The 23,609-nt window shown below is 40.8% G+C and overlaps 1 protein-coding gene across 7 annotated transcripts in view; it reads right to left on the bottom strand.

The window, feature by feature from the left end:
* The window catches only part of GRIA4 (glutamate ionotropic receptor AMPA type subunit 4), a 247,428-nt gene that overhangs the window by 17,969 nt on the left and 205,850 nt on the right, over nt 1-23,609 (bottom strand). For 3 of the 7 annotated variants that reach the window (XM_042958444.1, XM_042958443.1, XM_042958449.1), the window contains one exon: nt 21,066-21,313. In XM_042958444.1, the coding sequence (XP_042814378.1) occupies nt 21,066-21,313 (248 nt within the window). Of the gene's footprint in view, nt 1-8,706; nt 8,746-13,982; nt 14,166-15,780; nt 15,849-21,065; nt 21,314-23,609 lie in introns of those variants that run through there. The other 4 variants (XM_042958445.1, XM_042958446.1, XM_042958447.1 and 1 more) reach the window with 3 other exon arrangements.

Here is a 23,609-nt window from a genome sequence, read left to right as displayed (position 1 = left end):
GTGATTCTCAAGCTTGATCTGGGTATAGAAACACTACTACAAATACAGATGATCAGGCCTGACATTGTGGTATCAGATTCCTCTGAATTGGGGCGGAGGGGGGGGGGCAGCGTATCTACATTTTTACAAAGCTCCTGAGATGATGGTGGTATTTATTCATAAGCACCAATCGGTCTTATGACTGAATGTTTTACAACCATTAAAAGGTTTTAACAACACGGAAAAATAATTACAGTATAATGTTAAGTGAAAAAAGAAATTTGTATGTTCACTATGACTTTAAGAATAAAATATATATATATATATTTTTTTTTATAGAGAGAGACATTAATAGAAAAATATTAGAAAAAATACAACAAAGAGCTATCTCTGGATGTAGGGATTATGGTCAATTTGGATTGCATTTTGCTTTTTATCCTTCCCCACCCACCCCCCATTTTCTACAATAAAGTGATACTTTATTAATCAGTAAAAACAAACAAAAAACCTTCTCGATTATTTTACAATGTTACATTATTTTATAATCTAATGTCTACAAGAATTGTTTTATGCAAACCAAAATATACATTCTATTTTGGGTCCAAAAACAACAGAAATGGGGAAATGGTGGACTTCAGGAGTTATTATTAAGGACATCAGAAAAACACTCATTGCTCCTGATGCTGTGGTTTGCTTTGGTCCACTTGGTTCTGTCCTCTAGCCACAGGCTGCAGGGGGTCTGATGCACTTGGCTTCCACCAAGATTCTGTCTCATCTGAGGGGAAGGGGTCAGGCTGAGAAGTATGAGTAACGCACGGATTAGCGGGCCCACCCCCTCAGATAGGATCTGCAGGAGGTTAATAGAACTCTCTGTGGTCTGCAGAGACTGCTGTCTCACACACATATCTGCAGAGACAAGGTGAGCTTTTCCCCTTAGGCTTCATTAAAAAGATGTCACTTGAGTACACTGGCATCCTGCTAAGTGGGCCATTAAAAAAATATGGATTATACTTCTGTTTTTAGTAAAAGAGTTTTCATGGCTGGCAACTACATTTTCCCCCAAACAAGTATAGTAGAGATTCTAAGAACAAAGTCCTTTTCATTTTATGGAGGTTTTTTTTTTTTTTTTTCTTAAATGAAATTAAAAAAATCTTTCAACACAGCACATATTTACTGTATCTCTTTCTTAAAATTAAACTAAAATTCTAGATTGGAAAGCTCATTGGATTTAAGCTTTGTTATGCAGCAGATAAATATATGCAGAAACATTTCCAGGGCGACTCTACTAAGAAAAGAGTAATTTCATGAAAAATGAATAACAATCAACTCTGCACTGGGGTGCCTGGGTGGCTCAGTCAGGTGAGCATCCGACTTCAGCTCAGGTCATGATCTCACGGTTCATGGGTTCGAGCCCCGCGTCAGGCTCTGTGCTGACAGCTCAGAGCCTGGAGCCTGCTTCTGATTCTGTGTCTCCCTCTCTCTCTGACCCTCCCCTGTTCATGCTCTGTCTCTCTCTCTCTCAAAAATAAATACCCTTAAAAAAAAATGAAATAAGACTCTGCGTAGACTTTTGGTTCTGTTATTTAAATGATGGTGGCAATGCCACTGTTGTCACTGTTGTCACAAGGGTGACATACAGCAAAGTCTATCCCATAGAATAAGATGAGATAGGTAGAGAGGAGCACATATCATATGGGATTTTACTTTTGGGGTGTAATTAGCGACATCCCCTCACTTAACGGGGTTGGGGAAAAATCAGCCACAAAACTGAGAAGTTACAACAACAACTCCAGAACTTTGTATAAAGTCATTGAAAGAACTATGCTATCAACGAAGAAAACAGAATAAGTAAATAAAAATCAATAGGTTGTCAGATGATGAGGAGGTAAGAACTAAGTATGTCTGCTTCTCAGGAAAGGCACTGGTGTCCACAATTCTACCCTTTCTCAGCTGTTGAAGGGCTGAAGAGCAACCAGGTCTTAGCATTATCAATGCTCCACTAAGTTTTCAATTTAACTTGTAGCTGCTATTACCATTCTTTCCAAACTACTCCTTCCCGCAAACAAGCACATGGCTCTTTTTGCTTCACTGGATTTGTGCACTTATTTCCAAAGGTAGAATTTGGGCTGAATTGCTCTGCATATATATGCAAATGTTTTTAGAAAAGATAGTAAGTTCTCATCCCACTTTGCTCACACATTGACAGGTAAGATTTGCTAAAATGGCACCAACCAACTCGTAATTTAATCTCAAAATTGGGAGGGAACATTTTTTTAAGCGGAAAGACAACTCAGACCCAACATGATGTATCATTAACATTTGGACACCACTTTGGTAAGGAAGGATTTATTGTCCTTGTGTTGGATTTGGGATGACACATACGCAGTTAACTTATGTATACAGTCCTCTGACATTTCACACTCCAAGTGAGTCAAAGACAACTAAATAAATTGAGTACATACTGCGTTAGATTCCAGAAATTGTCTCTAAATTGTGTGTTCTTTGGAATTTGCATGACTAATTTCTATTTCAGGACTGGGTCTGAGGAACGTGATTCGTTGAAGACACGTTGTGATTTTTGTGAGGATGCCTGCCAGTAACTTAGAGCACTAGCTAGAGATTATGATAAATGAAAATTTTAATTCTATTTTTGGTGTTAAATTTTTAAAAATGTAATCGTTACAAATATTTCATGTGGTTTAGTTTCATGATTTTGTCAATTTTAGGTCACAGAGTAGAACTTTCTATCTTCCTCTGGGTCAGGGACCTCTTTTAGAAGTCTGTGCAGGCTATGGATACTTTCTCAGGACAAATGAACAAACATACAAAATCAGAGACTGGGGATCCACAAACCTTGGAAAGGCAATCATGAACACAGATAAGAAGTATCTGTTCCAGATTCGAATAGCACTTATTGTACATTAATTGACTACTTTCAAGTATGTCTATGAAGGGAAGGGGAATAAAAATATTTCCATGACCGATGGTTGCTCCAGAATTTTCATAGAGAGGAGGTTTTAGACTGTGATTTGGTGGGAAGGAACTTCCACCATACTAGCCTGAATTTGGAATCATTCTGCAAGCACTTCATATGTGGGGCTTCATAAAGACTATGTTATATTAATATATATATATATATATATAAGTATGTTATATTATATATATATAACATATATAAGTATGTTATATTACTAAAAATTAAAAATACAAACTGTTGAAAGATACTTCTGGTTACCCTTCCATGATATGGAGAAAATGCTAATTATTCATAGCAAATAATGTAACTTTTATTTCTGGTGGTCTTGGGGTGCTGTTGGAGAGGATACGGGCTAAGTTCCGCACCCCAAGCCACCCTGTTTCTGTTATCATTATCTGTGATTGAATCATACAAAAGAGGGCTTTGTTTCAAGAGGAGACCATAGCTACCTGCAGACTGTGAAGTGCTTTGGGTTGTCTCTGAATATCATTCACTTGTTTAGGTGTGATTATTATTAAAGTAAAATTTCAAAAATGGGAGAGCTGGTGGCTGTCACCATTCGCCATGTGCGAGCTGTTCAGCAGTACTTGGCTTTTCACACAGATGCCTTGCGTGGCCCACAATTTGCTGTGTGGCCTCTGCTTCATCCCTGACTTTGGGTTCCTTCATCTCTTAGACCACCCTCCTTATTCTCTTTAGATGATTTCCAGAATTCTAAACAATCGCATTTCCCTTTTCTTGCCTTCGCTGATTTTTCAAAACTTCCAGCAATTGCTTTAAAGAACTAGAATCCTAGCAGTTTTGTTTTTTTTTTGGGGGGGGGGTCAAAAAAAATTAAGAGGTTGTCTCAAACCTTCTCATCTTACAGTTGTGGTCAGTGGGGTCTAATGAAAGTTAGGTGAGTTGCTCACCAAGGCCCAGCTGGGATGCAGGTCTCCTGTCTCCTGGTCCAGTGCTCTTTCCCACAGTACAAGGATAACTTTCCTTCTGTTGGTAGCCGTTCCTGTGTAGCTAAACTATTTATTCATCCCTATTGTGGTTCTCCAAGGGAAATTTTCTTTTTCCTGTTTGTCAGGCTTCCTGGGGGTGATCCTTGGTGGAGCCTTGACTGATATATTTGCTACAACTTCTGTCCCGTCTGGCTAAGTATTTTTGGAGCTGAGATAAAGCTTCAAAAGCATGAGGTCTTATTAACTGAAATTGATCCTTCCTAAATATGCAAGAAGGAAGAAGAGTAGATGACCTTCTTTAAAAAGCCGTACCCATAACCTTTACGTAAAATCACTTGGTTTGATTAGATGGTAACACTTTTTCTCTCTTAAGGATGGAATAAGACGGGTCTAGTTCGATACATACTAGGTTCCTAGTGATTTAAGTTCTGATCTTTCAGGACAGGTGATGTTGGATCCCAACGACAGCATCATAAAGAAACTGTTTCACAGAAGATGGAGAAGTGTAAAAACAATGAATAGCGAAGCTCCATCACAGAAACTCAATCTCCTCTTTGAATTTTCATTTCCTCTCCTTTCTTACAGCTAATTATCCATTAAGAACTTTTTTTTTCCTGAAAAGGTGTCTCCCAAATTTATATTTTCATTCTTATTATACTGTTATTACCTCAGGGAAAGCCTTTATTACCTGAAACAAGATCCACAGATTGTCTCAGTCTGTTCTGAGCTACCCAGACTCAGAACGGCCATGCTTCTCTGCTTATTCACTGTGCTTTGTCAAAAACCCTTACTGACTCATGACTGCCTCCAAGGATACTATTCTATTTTTTTTTCCTCACATTCAAGGCTTCCTAACAATTCAGCTTATATATACCTTTAAAGTATAATTTAATTATATTTGATTGGGCCAGACTCTGTCCCAAGTTCTCCATATTTTCCCCGAATCCTTATTGAATCCACATGGCTAGTAACTGGTGTAGGCGGGATTAGAACCTGGATCCTTCTAACACAGAAGCCTGGTCTCTTAACGACCCTTATAGACCTTCTCTGCCTCCAGCCAGGCTAGTTTCCTGAAAGTCCCCCAAATATTTTACTCACAGTTGATTCCAATCTCATGACAGAACCTTCACCAGACACTTCTTTTTTCCCCCCACCCCAGCTTTTCTAAAGTCCTTACCATTTTCCAGTCATCACTCCTAGACTTATTCATTCAACTAATATTTATCACCTAGTACACCTGAACCTTTATGAGGTCTATCCCAGATACTCTGGACTCTATCTCCAAGTTTTCTATTATCTGGAGCACTCACACTTGCTCTGAGTCATACATTACTTTACCGTGTTATCTTGGCACAGTTTTTCTCCATGGAGGACAGTGACTGTGGGACTTTATACCATGTTGACCCCCAAGGCAGGGCAAGAACCACAGTGGGTGTAATCCCTACACTCAGGGATTAATTTAAGGTGCTAGTTTTCAAGCAGCCTGTTCAAATGAAAGAAGACTGTGCTGAACCATAAAAGGGAGTTCCTTTGACCATGATACCTAATGGATTTGGGAAAGACGTGGTATGAAGAGGGTTTTAAAACAAAACAGATAAAGCAAAAGGCTCCCGAACTGTCTGCTAAATATTGGCAAAAGGGACATAAAAATTACACTAGCTATTTTTATGAATAATGGCAAACAATTTTGTCCATCATATAAACAAAATTATCTAAGGTAATATTTCAGTGACATTAAAGATTGTTAAAATGAAGGGGTTACCAGCTTGATTTGTGTAGCTGGGCAAGGAAAAAATACTAAATGATAAAATCAAATAGAAGCTTGTTGTGAATATGAAGCGAAATCAGACATTTCCAATGAAACTCTAAGATAAAAATCCCAGATAATGGCATTTTTGTAATTCAGTACTAATCTATTTAAGTGTAGCAAATAAAACATGTCACTTTTAGAAAATTCTTCTGTTGCTAAACATACTACTGAGAACAGAATAATTCAGTAATTTATTTTAAGAATTACATTTGTCATCAACAGATTATCAAATGCCAACTCTATGGTTTAACTTGATTAAGATTTATTTTACTGTGTATTTATTTAAGTATGTATTTAATTCACTAAATATGTCTAGTAAACCTTTACCTACAAATATTTTAACTTTCCCACCAACCTCTTAAAAGAAAAAAAATTTTCAAATTTTCTTTCATTTACAGTGCCAGATTCCTTCACGACAGACTATTATTTAGTTAGAAGTTGAAATATATAGCTTGAAATGTCTTGTAATCACTCTTGTTTCATCTACCCTAACTTTTGGCTTGGATTTTGGTTAAGTGGGAAAACAGCATAACCAGAAAAAGGGGACTGACAAAAACAGGTCTTGGACAGGAAGGGATTCTAAGGTAATGAGCACTGGAGGGGATGCTGTGTGAACCTGCCATTGAAAGGCAGGTGCTTTGGGGCGCCTGGGTGGCTTGGTCGGTTAAGCGTCCGACTTCGGCTCAGGTCATGATCTCACGGTCTGTGAGTTCGAGCTCCGCGTTGGGCTCTGTGCTGACTGCTCAGAGCCTGGAGCCTGTTTCGGATTCTGTGTCTCCCTCTGTCTCTGCCCCTCCCCTGTTCACGCTCTGTCTCTCTCTGTCTCAAAAATAAATAAAAACGTTAAAAAAAAAAATTAAAAAAAAAAAAAAGGCAGGTGCTTTTTCTGTTATTCTCTAACAATAGCCCAACCCTGCGAATTCTAAGCCTCCGTGTCTTTAAAAATTTTAAGTTGATGCCATTCTAAGTGAAAACACAAAGCTGCTTATCTTTGAGAGCAACAGGGCTCACAACCAGATTTCAAAACAGAAAGGTATCCTCTGGTTTACTTGTATTAAACAATTTAAGCGGGAAAACACCAAAAAGTTTAAATTCTTCAGATAGTTTCGCCTACATTTGCCTCTAGCGGTGTTCACACTAGACCACAGCACGTGGCCTTTTGGTTACTTGCTCCTCAGCAGAAGTACTTGGGTAACTTCTTAAGCTACCATTTCCGTTCGCTATTTTTAATGTACCTAAGAAATTGCATGTAATTGACAGGAGATCAATACTATTCTGTTTACAAAGCAACAAGACACAACAAAACAATAACGGTGATTCATCTCCAGGGCAGTTTGCCTAAAAGAATCACCACAGAACCAGCACCAATGCTTTCCCCGAATGGGCTTACCGTGGAGCATTTCATAAAATTCAAATTATACAACAAATACGCCTGACATAACTAGTGTCAGCGTGGATATCAAATTCTAATGCATAACTGGTCCACTAAATGATATTGTAACAATATGGTAATATTCCTTCTTTGTGTCACGGCTTAGGCAAGCCATACATCGGGCATCTTAAAATTCAGCAATGAATAATGTGCCTCAAATATACCCTGTGCTTTTCCTTAGGGGAGTCAGTGAGTGGGAAAGTAAAAACTAGGTTCTATCTGACGTCTGACGACAAAATGAAATATCTGCAGAAAGTCGAGGGCTTAGGTTTCTGTATCTGGTGACCACTGCGATGTTGTCGGCTACAAAAATAGTTTGCGTTAAATCAAGTTAAAATCAAGTTGCTATGTCACATGTGCCTTCTCACGGATGTTCCTAACCACATGACTACTGAGGTTCCTGCTCAGAAGAAAACAATCTCTAACAAAAATATACCCGTCTGAAGTGATTTTCTTTCATTAAAACACCCCGACGATCCAAGTTGAAGGTGATGCCAAGCTTCTGAACCCTCTTGTAAGGAAACAGCCAGAACTGTTTCTGAATGACAACTATCTGTTGGCAACAAATCGCCTGAATTCTCATTCTTCCTGCATTTCCTCTCCTTTCTGAGCTCCCTTTCTTCTCGAGCCTCAGGTATGTCCATTGTCTGATCCTCAAGCTTCCCTAAAATCTACTGGAGTCACACAAGAGAGGGCCAGGAAGACAGAAGCTGTCCTTTCATGAGCCCAAAGTTCTACCTTTCTTCCGATATCTCAAATTCTGGATGTATTTAAATTCTCTCACTTGTTTCTCGCCTTGGATTTCTTCCCCCCTGGAAGGACCAAGGTGAAAACAGTACCAAAGACAAGGAATACTGATGATTTCCAAGGACAGCAACATAGAACGTGAGAGATAACAATGGAAACCACTTAGAAGTGATACCCAAGGCCCGAAAGTCTCTAGAAGCATGAAGAAACACTGCTCAAGACAATATCAGCTCCCCTTCCTCATTTTTCTATCCAGTTTTCATATGGTACCTTAAACATCTCATTAAATCTACACTGCCTGCACACCCAAAATCTAGCCCGAGCCAATTCCAAATTATATACCATCTAAATTCTATCAGCTGCTTATTTTAATAAAAAATTCTTAAGAATACTATTTTTTCTATAGAAATCCTTTGGATTTTCATTTCGATATTTTTGTAACCCCATTACTCATGACGGCTTGATGAACAGTTACTATCTGTATTCTACACGTAGAGAAATGAACAGCCGATGGTAACTTCCTAAGGCCTATGCAAGAGATTGATCCTTAGTGGAAGACTAGCACTGATACTTGATGATGATGAAAAACATAAATGCATTCGCGTATAACTAGATATGACTAGTTTTCCCTTCTATCACATTTGTAAGGGGATGTTCAAGTGACTGTTATGCACAGGTGGCAAGCTGATTTCCTAATGCGTGGGTTAAAAAATATAAATGTACAAAGAAAAAGGGATTGAAAAACAGGTGGGGGAGGGGTTTCCTTCAAATGGATGGAACCCATTCTTTTGAAAGAAAACTCCCCTCTTACCTTGGTCCTGGAGCTGGTTAGTTCTCCTCTGTCCTCCTCCTAGGGGAGAAATACCCAAAGTTAAACAATAATAGAACATGGTCTTGTATTACAGTCAAGTTCAGTTCTGGCCAACCCTTTCCTCAGGTCTCACAAGACACTACCAACTGTCTGATATACTGGGGCGTTCATTGAATCCAGCTTAACATTTATTTTAAGGATTAAGCCAAAGGGGAATGAACGTTCACTGTGTAAGGGGGACAAAAGTGTCTGCCCTTCTCAGTCTGTTTTGTCAGAGCTCCAACAAACGGAAGTCTGGCTTAGAGCAGAGGAATTCATGGAAGGGCTTTGCTTGGGCAGTTCTCAGCAGCTGTAGTGAATCAGGGAGAGTGTATGGGGTGCCCCTGGAGCTCCTTTAAAACACAGAGGCATGCTGTGGTCTTCTCAACCCATTTCCCTGATGTTCCTGGTGCAGGCCAACACCATGTTTGGGGCCGTACTGAATCTGGTGTTAATAAGAACTATTGCAAATAAAGGAAAACAAACCCTAAGGGGATATTAAAAGGGAAGGTTAGGAAAGTTGGGGAGATGGGGTATTATCGGAAACTATGTACTTGTTTTACTTTTTCCAAACAGGATATCACAGTAGGGAAAAGATGGGATTTTTCTCCCTCAATGTACCTCCATGTAACTAGGACTCCTGGTGTCTCTGGAAAGAAACAAGGCAGCACAATAGAAGGAGCATGGACTTGGGATGAGAGAACGATGGGCGCCTACCTCACCTGAGTTTCAGGAGAATCACCTGTGCGGGTGGAGACAGTAACACCAGCATCAAGGATTCGTTGGGGAAAATATATTCATATACATGTGCTTGGTATGGAGGAGTTGTTGGATTTGTTTCCTTTTCATCTATATGGCATCTGATACAATCTTTTCTTACTTGAACTGCTTTGTCTTTTATGAGACTGCCGTGTAGTTAACTGAGTTTAGAGTCAGTTCCTAGTTACCCTTTGGCATAATTTCAGAGACAGTGACTGGCTCCCATAAAACAGATCAAATACCAGACAACTGATTGAATTCCGTGAGACATGAAGGAAAGTGGAGACCAAGAATGAGCCTGAACCCATACAAGATCATGTGCTATTGTTATTTAACTTTGGGTAACTTATTAAAATTCTTTATCAAGCAAAATGACATCAGGTGAGAAAATGGATGGACTCTGGAACCTTGGGGTTGTCACCATATATTTCAGAGGCGTCAGAATGAAGGATGGGGTAATTGTTACTCTAACGGCCATTATGAAAATATGCGGGGGAAAAAAACACCGTATGGCAGAGTCCACGTTATACGTCTAGTGGTATTACGGTGTCTTTAGCGTTACGCTCACCCTGCGAACTCTGATCACCTTCAAGTTACAGGATGTGAATGTGGCATAGTCAAACTTCCCTCTATAAGCATACGTGTTTTTCCTCATGTTCTTCCTTGGGAACTGTATGCTCATTCGTTGTATTAAGGAATATTCTAAAAATGGCTATTTTGACAAACCAGCCTTTTATCCACTAAACTCTATAGATTCCCAAGAATATACACAGAAATGGGGAATTGCCCCTTCCCCCACCCCCCGGAACAGTGCTTTTGGAAATTGTAAGGCTGTGTTATAACTGGAAAAAAACCCAGTGAACTGTCTTTTTATAAAACACATACTTCATCCATGGAAGTCACCTAAATGACATTGGAAGGACATATCTTTAGATTCTGAAATGATGTGAAAATTTCTGAGTAAGAACAACTCTGGGAACACTGCATGGATTGGATAAAGTTCCACTGGTTGTGCAGCCTTCATGCTTCAGAATAAACTGATGGCTACTTGTGATGAGGCCAAAAGGAAATTAAGTACCATTGACCTTGTTGGTGTTATTAGGGTGCCCTTAGAAAGCACCCTCTCAAGTACTACATATTAAAACACCGTGGGATACCATATTACCTGGGTCAGTTTTCATCATATCTAGATATGGAAGCACACGTTTTGTTCTTAAAAAAAAAAAAAAAAAAAAAAGATCCAAGCTACATGTGTCTCACTTTTGCTGTTTTATTCCCCCTTTTATGATCCAGTGAATTTTGTCAGATTTGTACCTTGCCAAAAGTTTGACGTCAGTATATAATTTTAAAAGTCTGTATATAGAGACAGACAGGACCTGTGTCTATCTCTAGCTCTGTGCTTCTTAAGGAGAAGTGCTTTCCCTAAATACCTTTCTATTCACAGTGTAGACAGAATGCTACAGAAGCAGCTGTTTATCAAAGAAGTGACTTATTTGATCCCCAAACCAGATGAGATTCTATTGAGGTTCTGGGAATGAATTTGTCCCCAGTCTTATTAAGTGTCTGCAACTTCAAAGAGGTGTAAGGGAATTCTCCAGTTCTGCTAAAGAGAGTCCACTGCGTGACACAGATTCTCAGACTCTCAAGCTGGGAAGGGGACTCCGATGTCCCAGCACAGTCCCTCAGAGACGTTGAGAAGCTCTTTGACTTGAGCAACTTCGGGATCTTAGCCAATTTCCTCCCATCTTTGGATCAGTTTTAATTGTTGTGAGATCCTGGTTGACCTGAAATCTACCTCTGTGTAATGTCTTCCACTGAAGCAGCATTTGTTTAGATCTTGATATAAGTTAAACGGTTTCTTGAGCTCTTTGTGGGTATTCTCAATACGCCTTGAGATTACGGAGGCTGTTGAAACCGAAACACGGAAGAATCACAGAAACTGCTGAGCAAGTTTTCGGCGTAAACTGTATTTACGTTAAAAGTTCTCTTTTGTTCTTTTCCCTGTAAGAGCACTGGAGAGAGTCAGAAGAGCTCACTTCCAATTACAGCCGTGGGACAGTGGGCAAGTCACTTAACGTCTCCCAACTTACAGAGTCTTCCCATGGAACAGAGTGACATCACAAGAGGGTGAGAAGGAGCAAGTGAAATAAAGTGCTCTGAAAGCTCTCGTGCTGCCCTGTAACTATTACTGTCTCACTTAAGAAATATCCTGCTTGGTAATGTTGAGAGTTCCATCATTAAGCCAAACTTGAACATCAGCTCTTAAAAATGAACAAACTAAAAAGAACATTAATTAGATGGTGTATTAACTGAGTCTTTGCCTTAAATGATACTATCATTGCTAGATCATTTAATAGAAAGCAACTTTTTTTTTTTTTTTTTTTTGAAGCCTTCACCCTTTGCTTTTTACCCTGGGAGACCACTGAGGCCAGCTCTTGCTGGATCCGTTGACTTCTGTTGACCTCCGGCTACCCTCAAACAGAAGCTAAAAGATTAGAGTGCTGACTTGGGGCTCTGGATACTTGGTTTCATTCTCCATTTTCTATTTCTCGTGCCTTTTTGAAAAAAATTTACTTTGCGTGCTAAAGGCACTAGCAATGTGGAGCAGCCATACTTGCTGATAATGCCTTTGTGAAATATTGTGGTCTTAGCTGCAAATACCTGAAAAGACAGGAGAATCGGGGCTGGGTATCTGATGAGGGCTTCTCTTAGTTACGAATAGGATTCTGGCATGTTGCCATTTTAAGAAGTACGTTCAGAAGCTGCATATCTGTCAGCCTCAAAGAGGCCACAACCTGAATTCTGTAAGAGCAGAGGCCTTATGGGTAGTTCTTGACCGTCTATGCAATCTTATGTATGGTGAAGTGACAATGGAGAGGGGTCCATAATGCCCCTATTTTCTTTGAAAGTAGAGAGCTGTTTGTGTCACATTGGTTTAACTGACTCCAACTTAATTCTCATTTTGGCTAAGTCCCAAAGACTGAACATGTAGATAAAACAGAGTGAATAACATTTCTGTGAAAAATTATGTGTGTGTCAGTTTCTTCAGTGAGTACCCCAGAAAAAAAAGTAAGCTACAGAAAGTCTAGTTTATTTCAACATGTGATAGGACTTTGCATGGTTGGTGGTATTTAAAATGATATATTTCTCTCATATCCTGGTATTATAAACTTTGAAAGGCAGAATTGACACTCAGGATTATTTTTATGCCTTTAACTTTTCTTCATTGTTGAGTTGTGTGATACTAAAAGAACATACTGAAATAATTTCATAAGGTTTTTGAAAGTTTATCGGGGCACCTGGGTGGCTCGGTCGGTTAGGCGTCTGACTTTTGGTTTCAGCTCAGGCCCCGATCTCACGGTCTGTAGGTTCAAGTCCCTCATCGGGCTACGTGCTCACAGCATGGAGCCTGCTTGGGATTTCTCTGTTGCTCTCTCCCTCTTCCCCTCCCCTGCTCACTCTCTCTGTCTCTCTCTCAAAATAAATAAACTTAAAAAAATAAAAAATAAATTAAAAAAAGAAAGTATATCTCATTCTGTGGATGAGTCCAAACAATGATTTTTTAAGGTTTTCAGAGCATATGGAATCTATCCATTTAAAATAAACTACTTTCAACCATGAAACAGATTTTTCTGATATTAAGGAGGATTAACAATACATAGACAGTATTTCTAACTTCTGTCAGTACTATTATTATTTACAAAATATTCTCATCACGAATACAGTGCTGTTCCAGAGAAGGCTTGGGGCCGGGGCTAGGTGGTTCGCAGAGTCATTTTCTATTCAGATGTTGCCAGATGTGTGTGGTGTTTGTAGCAAAGTTATCTCAAATGTATGTTATTTCATTCTGAAAGTAAGAGTGCAGGACCGAATTGGGTGAGGGGGACAAATGTTAAAATAAATGAGCCACTAGCTAAGTTAAAACAGAACATAATTTTAAACCAAGGTCTTTACTATTTTCCAGCTCATTCCAAATCATGGCCAAGCTATTTTATATCCCCCTTTCTTAAGTATGAATTGTAAACCCACGGCATCTTGGCTGATACTATCTTTAGAGACAAAAGGAAGACAATAATGTCTAAACTTGCGGATGGCTGCTTTCCCATATGCTATGGGTACATTTTCATTTTTACGGAAAGCCATTATTTACTTAAGATGTACTAAGTGGATGTTTATCATTAGTATAAAACTGCATTAAAACAGCTTTGTATAGAACTCTGCATCTAGGAATACATTACATCTCCACAATAAAGTGAGATCTATTTTTACTTTATTAGAGATATTGTGGGGTTTTATGGTAAATCTGATTGCCATTCTCCCTCCAAGGTCCTGTGTGTGTGTGTGTGCACATGTGCACGTCTAAAATGTTCTTTACATGTCTAATCACTGCAAGCATAAAGAGCCCCTCTTCCCTCTCTTCCACAGTCGCCCCCCCCCCCCCCCACCTCCACGCCCTCAGGTACGAGGGACTTGGGACAGTAAGGGGAGGAATGTACCACAGCATCGCTATAATGCTTCTCCCCTCTCCGAGTACAAGGAGTTGTGGTCTCTCTGAGAACTTTAATGGCTCCTTCCTCTGCAGCAGCTTGTGCTGGACCTCCTTGTATCCTTTCCTGTAGGAAGGTTAAGTCTGGAGAAGAGAATCCTACACAAACAGTGCACTGAAAGCAAAAACAACAACAATAATAATAATAATAAAGCAACCCTACCACTTGATCTTGGTGCTGTTCTGAGAACTGCTCCTACTCCGTAAACGTCAAGGGCATTTACCATCTAGAGAACTCGTGGCCCTACAGCCTGAGGTCTTCTAGGGAAGAACAGTAATCGGATACCTTTTCTTTGATAACTGAGTATAGACAGGGCCAAAGAGTAGCTGTGTAGCGTGGGGCAGAAGCTGCAGTACGCACGGCAGAGACAAGTGTCACACAGGGCATTTGTCCTGTGGCCGAGACTTGCAGTGTGGGCAAGTCCACGCACTGGACCACACCAACACGTGTGATTCAATATAAAAACACCAGCAGCCCGTCCAGGTACGCTCGCAGCTGCTGCCCTCGCTGTTTTCCCAGCTCCAGAATTCCTGGTTCCACAGATTTTCCTTCCATCCCTACCTCCTACCCCCACCTTCTGTGCTGGACATTGTTTTCAATTCTTTGCTTTGACTACGTGGCCTTTACCTCCTTATTAAGGTTATCTTGGTTGGGCCTCTTTCTAGATCTTGGCATTGCCAATGCCCCCAGGGGATGTGTCTTTTCTCCTGACCTGGCGTTTTTAGCTTTGGCATTGAAGAACCCACACGTGGGCTTCCAGCCAGGGCTGCACAACAGGGCGCCCAAACACGCAGAGCCCTCAGGCACTTCTTCCTGGTGCTCTGTGTCCCCCTTTTAACCCGAGTCCTTAGCGCTGCCATTGTTTCTGGGAGCTGTTCTGCAGCAAGATGACATAATGTGGAACCTGTCTGGCTACGAGACACCCACCAAGAGGAAAACACTTCAATACGCTACTGGTGTAAGGGTAGGTTCATCTACCGCACGTTTGTTACACATCAGATCACGAACCCTGGTCTCAGGCGCCACGTTGTGTCTCCCGAGCACACTCAAACCTGTAGGTTGAGGCTGCCCGACCTGGCTGGCCACGGGCTCGGCACTCACATTAAGTGCATGTTACCACAATTTGAATTGTATGGGAAACAGGCATCCTTTCCGCAGAGTCTCTACCTTTACAGAATTTGCTCATAAGGCAATTGTGTGGGACTAATGAACGACAGTTTGGCAATTCTGGCTTTCCCTGGAACTGTCAGAATTGATGTCCAGTCTTAGGTCTCTCCTCAGATCAGGCCGTGAAGGCTTGAGCTGTTGAACCTCTTTTATGGCATTTTTGTCTCGTTAACTTGCATCCTCTTTGAAGTGCTAGAAACTAAAATGGCCACAACTTACCCAGTTTCTGAGGCAAGTGATTCAAGTCCGGCTTCTAAGTGTAATGGTGAGTGAGCGTGCACAGCAAAACACTGAATTTAGAAACTTTGCAATGTGCTTTTACCTACTGCAGTCACAAGGCTGAACACCAGCTGGCAAATTCTCAGTTGGAACCCAGTGACCATCTGTTGACTGAACTGGCAAATACACGTAGGCAAATCATTAGCATTGGCCGCTTTTCACAGTGGGAAGAATGGAAACCATGTATAATGCCTGCTGAATCTTCAAGAAATGCAGACAAATGCAACATTTTTTTTTTCTTCTTCATGGGCAGCTATAATTTGAAGCATCTTTTAATCGTAGGCAAGAATGAAAAGTGTAGAATTTCAAAGGGCAGTGGAAAGTTTTCTGTTTTCCTACAGGAGTCACCACCTAGAAGGCAAGGGAGGACGGGCCTATGGATTCTAAAGGGCATTATTTTCCCCCAGCATGGAGGCATGCAGCATTGATACATTTACCATGCACATCTTAGTTGGTGAGGGCAAAATACTTGGTCCCCCCAATAAACACCAGCATCTCTGGTAGCAAACTGGGTAAGTGATTAAGCAGATCACGACCAGGGGATCTGTGTACTCGTGTGTGTGTGTGTGTGTGTGTGTGTGTGTGTGTGTTCTAATCCCTAGTCCAACAGACTGTGTTCCCAATCATGGTGGGATATCCAAAACTAAGCTACCTATAGTATCTTTTCATATGGCACCAAAAGAAATGAAGGCTATTCATAAACAAAAACATCTCCTTCCAAAAAAGTTAAAATTAAAAAAAAAAACAAAAAGGTGTATCAATCTGCTGCAACTCATTTCTGGAAAACATGTGAAACGTTTATTCACTTGAGGCCAAGCACTGCCTAGGCATACTAGCTCTCAGCTTTCACTTTCTGTACTTTTAAGTTTTTCTAATGCCCACATTAAGTACTAATGGTTGACTTGTTACTAACACCAAAAACAGACATCAGCTTTATTTTCACGCACAACATGCAGCAAACCCTTTGTTTCTAAACCTTCTACGTAGACTTGAATGGATGAATAAACACGTATCGTCAATCTTCCATAAGAAAGTAGTTCCTTAGGGATAATACGTTTTCTCACACATGGATTTGAATATTAAGTTTAATACATCGGCCCTAAAGAATCCTTTGAAGTGGAAGGAACGATTTGGCCTACACAGAACTCTGCTGACCCTGACACAGAACTAGACTTGGGCCAAATGTCCTGTGAGGCTGGGGATGGTGTTAAATACTGAAAGAAAAAGTCCAGTGAAAGATGTGTTACTCTGATTCCCATTCTTAGCACTTTCCCTCTGGCCACGCCATTGCTCTGGGGCCCTGAGCGCCTGTTGTAAACTAAGCACCGTGTGCTCCGTTTCAAAGGTTTCGCTCCTGTTGCCATGGGTTCCTGCAAGTGGACGTCAGCAAATCCAACTGAGCCTTCTGTTTGTCAAGATTTCAGTTACTGATCAAGTTTGTTTGCAACAGTTTTCTTTCAAAACATCGTGTGTGTGTGTGTGTGTGTGTGCGCGCGCGGGGTGGGGGGGATGACAGAGCATTTGTCTTATTTTAGACACAGTCTTGCCAACATTTTTAGAGAAGGCAGAATTTGAATGACAATGATCACTGCTGAATAATAAAAGATAGGAGACTAGTTTTTTTTTTTGTTTTTTGTTTTTAACTTGGCTTCAAACATTAGGGTCAAGTATATAACTTCTTATATACTTGGCCAGGGACAGTCTTCAGATATGATCCATTGCTATGCTCCCTAGAGATACTAGATACCACGTGTATCTTTAGAAGGGGTATTCTCATCTAACAGCTATTTAGTAGCCAGTAAATCTGTATTAACTAAGTTATTATTTGCTCTAAACAACGTTGATCAGTTTTGCTTATTGCACAGTAAAGTCAAGAGTATAGCAACTGTGTAATATAGACATAATAGTAAAGACAGTATTTTGGTAGCAACGTATGTAACTTTACTACGCAATAAATAACTGAATGATGGCAGGTATCTACTGTGGGGTAAAGCTGATTGTATTGACGGTAAAGTCAAGGTAAACACAGTGCCCCTTTTCTCTAAACTACAGATTTCACTGCAGTGCTGTCTACAGCATGTCTTTTAAGACAACCTTGAAACATTTCCCAGCCAGAGGAAGGACTTTGCAATTGTTTCTGGTTGCGAAAGGTACTGGAGAGGGAATGAGAAGGAAGACCAGGATGTGGACAGTAGTAAAAGTAGCACTGTTCACGTGAAAAGAAGACTGGAGACAAGTATCAGGGGGTGGGGATTAGACGGGGTTGATAAGATACGACAGGAGGTTTTGTCCTCTTCTCTCACAATGAGAACTCAAAGTCTTCTTTAGAAGATGACTTTGGAAAACAAGTAACTATGCCAGGGAGATTTAAGTTCTTCCGCTGGTCAGTATTTCTAGTTTATTTACTGTAATTGCTTCCTTTTATCATAGCAGGATCCACAGATGCCACATTCAACAGCATCAGTAGCCCTAGCATCCTCCTAGGACCTAAAACTCATTGAATCTATGTCAACGTCCAATAATCCCAACAACCTCTGAACATAGCTACTGGCCTTCTGTCACTGAAAGCTATCTGTAAACCCAGCAAACAGAGTCTGTCATAAAGTCTCTTTGAACAGAGAGGAACCTCTGGGTGTTATTCTCTAGTGTAAAGACAGGTGCTGGTCATCCCTGCTGAAATATTTTCTATCCCGGACAGAAGCGGTCTCTGTAAGGATCCTGACTGCATTTGTTTTAAAGTCTAAAGACCCAAGCCCTGGCTTTCCATCATGATTCTATACGATACTCTTCGTCTTTTCTGTGACATTTATTCTGAAGCATTGGGACCAAACAGCCAGGTTTGGAAATGTGAGACTCCCAACATAAGATCGCTAGCCGTTTGTCTGCATTCTGACACAGAAGACTAGTTTTCCTGTTTCTTAAAGTCTCATGTTGCCCTATGAACCACAACAGCAGAGTTTGTGAAACTTGTAACTAATGACAATGAAACAGACAAGTCTCACTGTATCCAGAAGTATTAACCTAAACACTTAAAAAAAAAAAAATAGAACCTATCGGAAAACAAATAAGGCAGAAAGGTTTCAAAGACACTCTTGATATAGGTGTGCCTTCTGGATCTTGCTGTGATAAATTCAAATTCTTTTGGATTTGATTCTACAAACTAAATCATTCATACAGAGGGGGACTATCAGTCCATCTCTTTATTAGTTTGCCTCTGTTCAAACACAAGGATCCTAATGGAATAAGAATGATAATGTAAGCCTAATGACACCCTCCCCCCGCCCTGCCCCGTAACCCCTCTCCCCACCGTTCCCGTGGAGCAGGGCTGGGAGTGGGGCAGTGAGGAGGTGAGAGGTAAGGTGCATGCTGGTTAGCCCTCAGTGCCCTTCCAGTATTCGCCAAGACAGGACAGAATGCCTGTGGTTTTGGCATGCAGGGGCCAGCTTGCTCAGGAAATTGTGGCACGGATAAAACAAAGTGCATAAAGAAACTCTCCATCCAGGAAGTGGGGTCTAACAATTGACTCATTAACAAGATCCAGGGAAGGACAGGAAAAGGCGGGGGAAGCCAATAGCTGATGATTATACAGTTCCAGACAGACGAAGGCCTTGAGCTCGTCCCCACACAATCCCCGTAGTGTGGATTTGACAAAGTGGCACATTTAAGGGGGGTCTCTCTCTTGCCATCAATGGGAGTCAGGCGCACCCGTATCTGAGGGCCAAATGCAGTCCTTGGAACTTGACTTTATCAGCAGACACAAGACAGAGGACAAGGAAGCTACACCCACAGAGAATTAATTAAGAAAAAGCAACATCCGGTGAATGTGATCAGTGGTCTGAACACTGACGTATGTATCAACCACGGCTGCCGTCTCCCCGTCTATTTCTCTTACGTTACTTATGTTAGTGCTTTAAGAGCTAGTACTTTTGTCAGGAGAGATTTCTTTGCTATGTGGCTTCCCTGCCATCACAAATTTTTACACCGCATCATGCAAAATACACCCTCCAAGACCGAATACCCTGAAGCCAGTTTAGGTTTCTGAGTGGTTGAAATATTTTGGGGGAGAGTCTGATCATGGGTAATTTATTTGTTTGGCTTTCTCCCTAAACATTTCTCCAGTGTCATGTGGGCGGGAGGGATGTTCAAATGAGCCTGACTTCACAGTGGCCAGAGTCCATGCCCAAACTGGACTCGACTGGCTAATTTCTGTTCTCTCTCCTTTGAGAACTGTCCCTTTGGACATACCATGAAAGCCCTCACTAGTTATCACGGTGTTGCTTGCAAACACAAGATACTGGTTTAATACAACCTTCCCGGGACTAGTATTTGTTTCCCCTATCTGTGTTACCCCCCACCCCCCCGCCCCCAAGACACACATCCAAAGCACGCTGCAGTTCCCTTGTCAAACCAATGAAAACAATCATGTAATTTTTATATTGTTTTCATTCCTACTGGGCTCAGGTCTCATTATTTTCATGTTTCAAGGGCTTACCAGAGACATCATTTTTCAACACCAGGTTCGTGGTTAAGTCCTTTAGCAAAGATTCTGACTTCTTCTTGAATCTGTGCTTTGTACGAATCTCTCCTAAGCAGCAAGCACTGAGACCAGAGTAATTTGTCAGTTGTCATTTCTGACTCCGGCTTTGCTCTAGCCCCAGCGATTCAACAGCAGCCTTTAATTGCTTAAGGAAAAGAGGAAATTCTGCCTCCTGGGCATAAACATGTGAATCCTCTATGTCCAGGACCAAAAGGGTAAAAAGGGCAGGTTTTACCAACATTTCCTTCAGAATGAAAGTCTCATCTTTAACACATGTGGATTAATACCATAATGATTATGGTATTAATCCACATGTGTGATGCTTTGCTCATGACCCACACTGCAGGGGTCTCTGTGTGAGCAATTCTACATTGTCATCAGGTCTGATTTTACGGATCTTACTTAGGCCACACTCCCTTTGCAATGGGCGAGAGTGTGACTGGAGTAAGCACCATAGAGTCAGAGCCCAGCTTTCTGGCCGATAGCAATTGCATCTATAAACAGATGCGGTTACAGAGTTAGCACCCATACAACCTCACGGGGATCTGAAATATAATGATGCCGTGATAAACGAAACACTGAAATGGAAAAGAAAAAAAAAAGTGGTTTGTTAGGAAAAGGTTGGTTTTCTCTTACTCAGAAACTAGAGGGCAGGAAGAGTTCGGAAAAATAATGAGAAAATGTAGAATTGTTAACTGACAAAATGAGAGCGCAGATTTTAGTGACCAGACAAAGTTGATGAGACACAGAAGTGCGGCTACCCACGTTTTCGGCCCACTGGAAGCAGCTAGTGTTCAACCAGTTTGGTTTTTATATGGCCTTAAAAGGTATACATGTCAACTGTGATTAATTGTTCCAAAATTAAAAAAAAAAAAATTACCTGACTGTTGATCAAAACGTATGAAATGGAGGAAAAGAAAACGGACGGACATGCCACGTTCACACACAAAACCAAACACGTCTGTCGGGGACATCAGGGAAGGTGGAATACTATAACAACACATGTTCTATTGTTATACTATCCCACCCACCTTAATGAGGAACCCTTGGGCGTTGCTACTCCATAGCCTTTCGAATCCAGATTTCCTCCCACTTTCATCGTGTCACACGGCTTTCGCTGCTCAATGTACTCGTTCATAGTGGACTCCAGGAGGAACGCAAATTTGCCCTTGGATTTGCGCACACGAGCCACTCCCTCAGCTGTAGTCCTGGTGAACACGGACGGCTCTGCCGATCGCATGTAGGTCCACATCTTTTCGTACACTGCTATTTTTGATCTCTGGAGGAAATTAAATAAAATTAAGTACAGGAAAGAAGGGAACAACATGTTACTATCGACCGAACCCACATACGGAGAAAGCCTTGTTAAGTACCTTTTTTTCCCTTGTCCCGTCAGTCCAGTCTCGCCTTGCTAGCATTTTGCCCTCCAGCGAGGAAACTGCCTGTTCCAACTATTTTAGGAAATCACTGAAATGGCAGACATGTAGAAGCCATACCTGGAGGAGCGGGCCTGCCTGTCATAAACAATTACCCTCCTCAAGCGCTTAAAGAGCAAAGTACTATTATTTTTACTTTTAAATGTAGAATGCCATAACGAGAGTTCTGTCACATTCATGGTAAACCGGAAAAGGGCCAGATTAGACTTGAGGTCAGCTCTGTAAAACTCCTTTTAATCCGGCACTTGAATTGTAGCAAATGAGGAGTGCTACTGTGCTGTGCCATTTTTGTCTTCTCTCGTGCTTCAGAGTTGTACACGTGAAGCATTCTAAGTCGAATAGGAAGAGCGGTCCGGACCAAGTCAGTGGCAGAGGGGCACAGGAAGACTGGGCGTAGTGGTGGTTCACAAACCAAATGACCACAGCGCAAGGGTCAAACTCTAGGTCCACCCAATGTTTTTAGACTTTTTCTAATAAAATCTCCAAGTAGCACATACATTAAACTTAGAAGTGATTCCTTCTCTCTCTGCAGGTACACACTTCAAGTTAGAAACGTCATGGAGATGCAAAGTACACTGTAGGGAATATAGTAACTGTCCGGTAACGTATGGTGACAGATGTCAAGTGCAGTTGTCATGATGAGCACTGAGTGATGCATACCTGAAACTACTGTAACATTGTATGTCAACTACACTTCCAAAAATAAAAAATAAAAAAAATATTTTCAAGTAAAAAGTTAGAAAACCTGAAAAATAAAGAAAGTGATTCCTGTTTTCCTATTAAATATTTTAGAGAGTTAGTCTTTCTACTACCCTGACTTCAGCCAAGAAATTTATTTTTGTGCATTTGGGCTCCATCTAAGTTACTCCCACTACTTAATTTATCTAGATCCTTGTGCTGGTATCTGCATTCATATTAGATCTTGTATCCATACAGACATTTCAAATGGAAAAATATTTCCAGATGAACTCAAATGTCCCGGAGGGATATATTTAATGAGTCAGAAAAGCCTGCCTCGTATTTGATGTTTGATAACACAATGATGCTCAGAGTTTTCTGGTACGAGTGTTTGCCCACTAACAAGGTGTTGACCTTTTTTATCTGGATCCAAATAAAAATTAATGGAGACTTCATTCAGACGTAAGTCTAAGCATGAGAGCAAATCCTGAGTACCATCTATATTCATTGTACATTGACCTTCCTTTGTTATCAGAATATAGAATCTGATAAATGACAGATTCTCAATTATCAACAAATATCCCGAAGAGCAAACTTAAGAAGACACGTTTTTGGGGCAAAAATCAAATGATTCAGGTCGACAGAGAAAGATGTTGATAAAAGTTGGATTCAACATTTTGGTTTCAGAAGATGGGAATTGAGTACTCAGTATCCTATGTAACAGTTAAGAGATGTGTATTCTGGAACACTATAAAAAACAGATACTTTATGCCAATGTGTAGTCAAATGGTGATAAATATCAAGATGGAGAAGGGACATCCTGTATTATCCGATGGAGTGTGTTTACGTTATTAACACTTAGACATATCTCAGTGGCACAGAGCTTGTGGAGGGTGTGTGTGTGTTCAGGTAACATTGGGTTACTTGTGCCTATAGAAAGCCACACACGAGGAAACTGCATGCCGACACTAAATGAAATAGCAAATATTCTCTGTGGCTCCAGGACAGGGGCGGATCTGGACTCAGAACCCTCAACCTCGGGATCCACTAAGGAGGCCATGCTGCTTGGCCCCCTTCATCTGTCTTCAACAACAGACCTGTCTTCCAGACAACTAACTCTTTCATTTTATGAGTTCTGATGTCTGAAAATCCTAAACTGTCTGGATCACCGGATACAGAAGTCCTTAAGCATTCATTCTGATAATTTCAACTGAAAGAAATGTTGGCAAATAACATGTTTTAGGCGTATAATCACCCTAAAAAATACGTCGACTTGTGAGTGTCACCGAAAAAGGTACAGAGGTCCACATACATTTATACTTCATGGATACTACGTTGAAAACAAAAGAAATAAAACCTGGGTATCGTTTTCACTGAAAAGTGTTCTAAAATTTTTTAAGAACATGAGAGTTTGGGTGGTTACTTGGCAGTTTTCCAGTCAATGTCTGGCATCTTACTCGA

The sequence above is a fragment of the Panthera tigris genome, chromosome D1, assembly GCF_018350195.1.
Source record: "Panthera tigris isolate Pti1 chromosome D1, P.tigris_Pti1_mat1.1, whole genome shotgun sequence".
NCBI lineage: Eukaryota > Metazoa > Chordata > Mammalia > Carnivora > Felidae > Panthera > Panthera tigris.
This window is presented reverse-complemented; position numbering and strand designations above follow the sequence as displayed.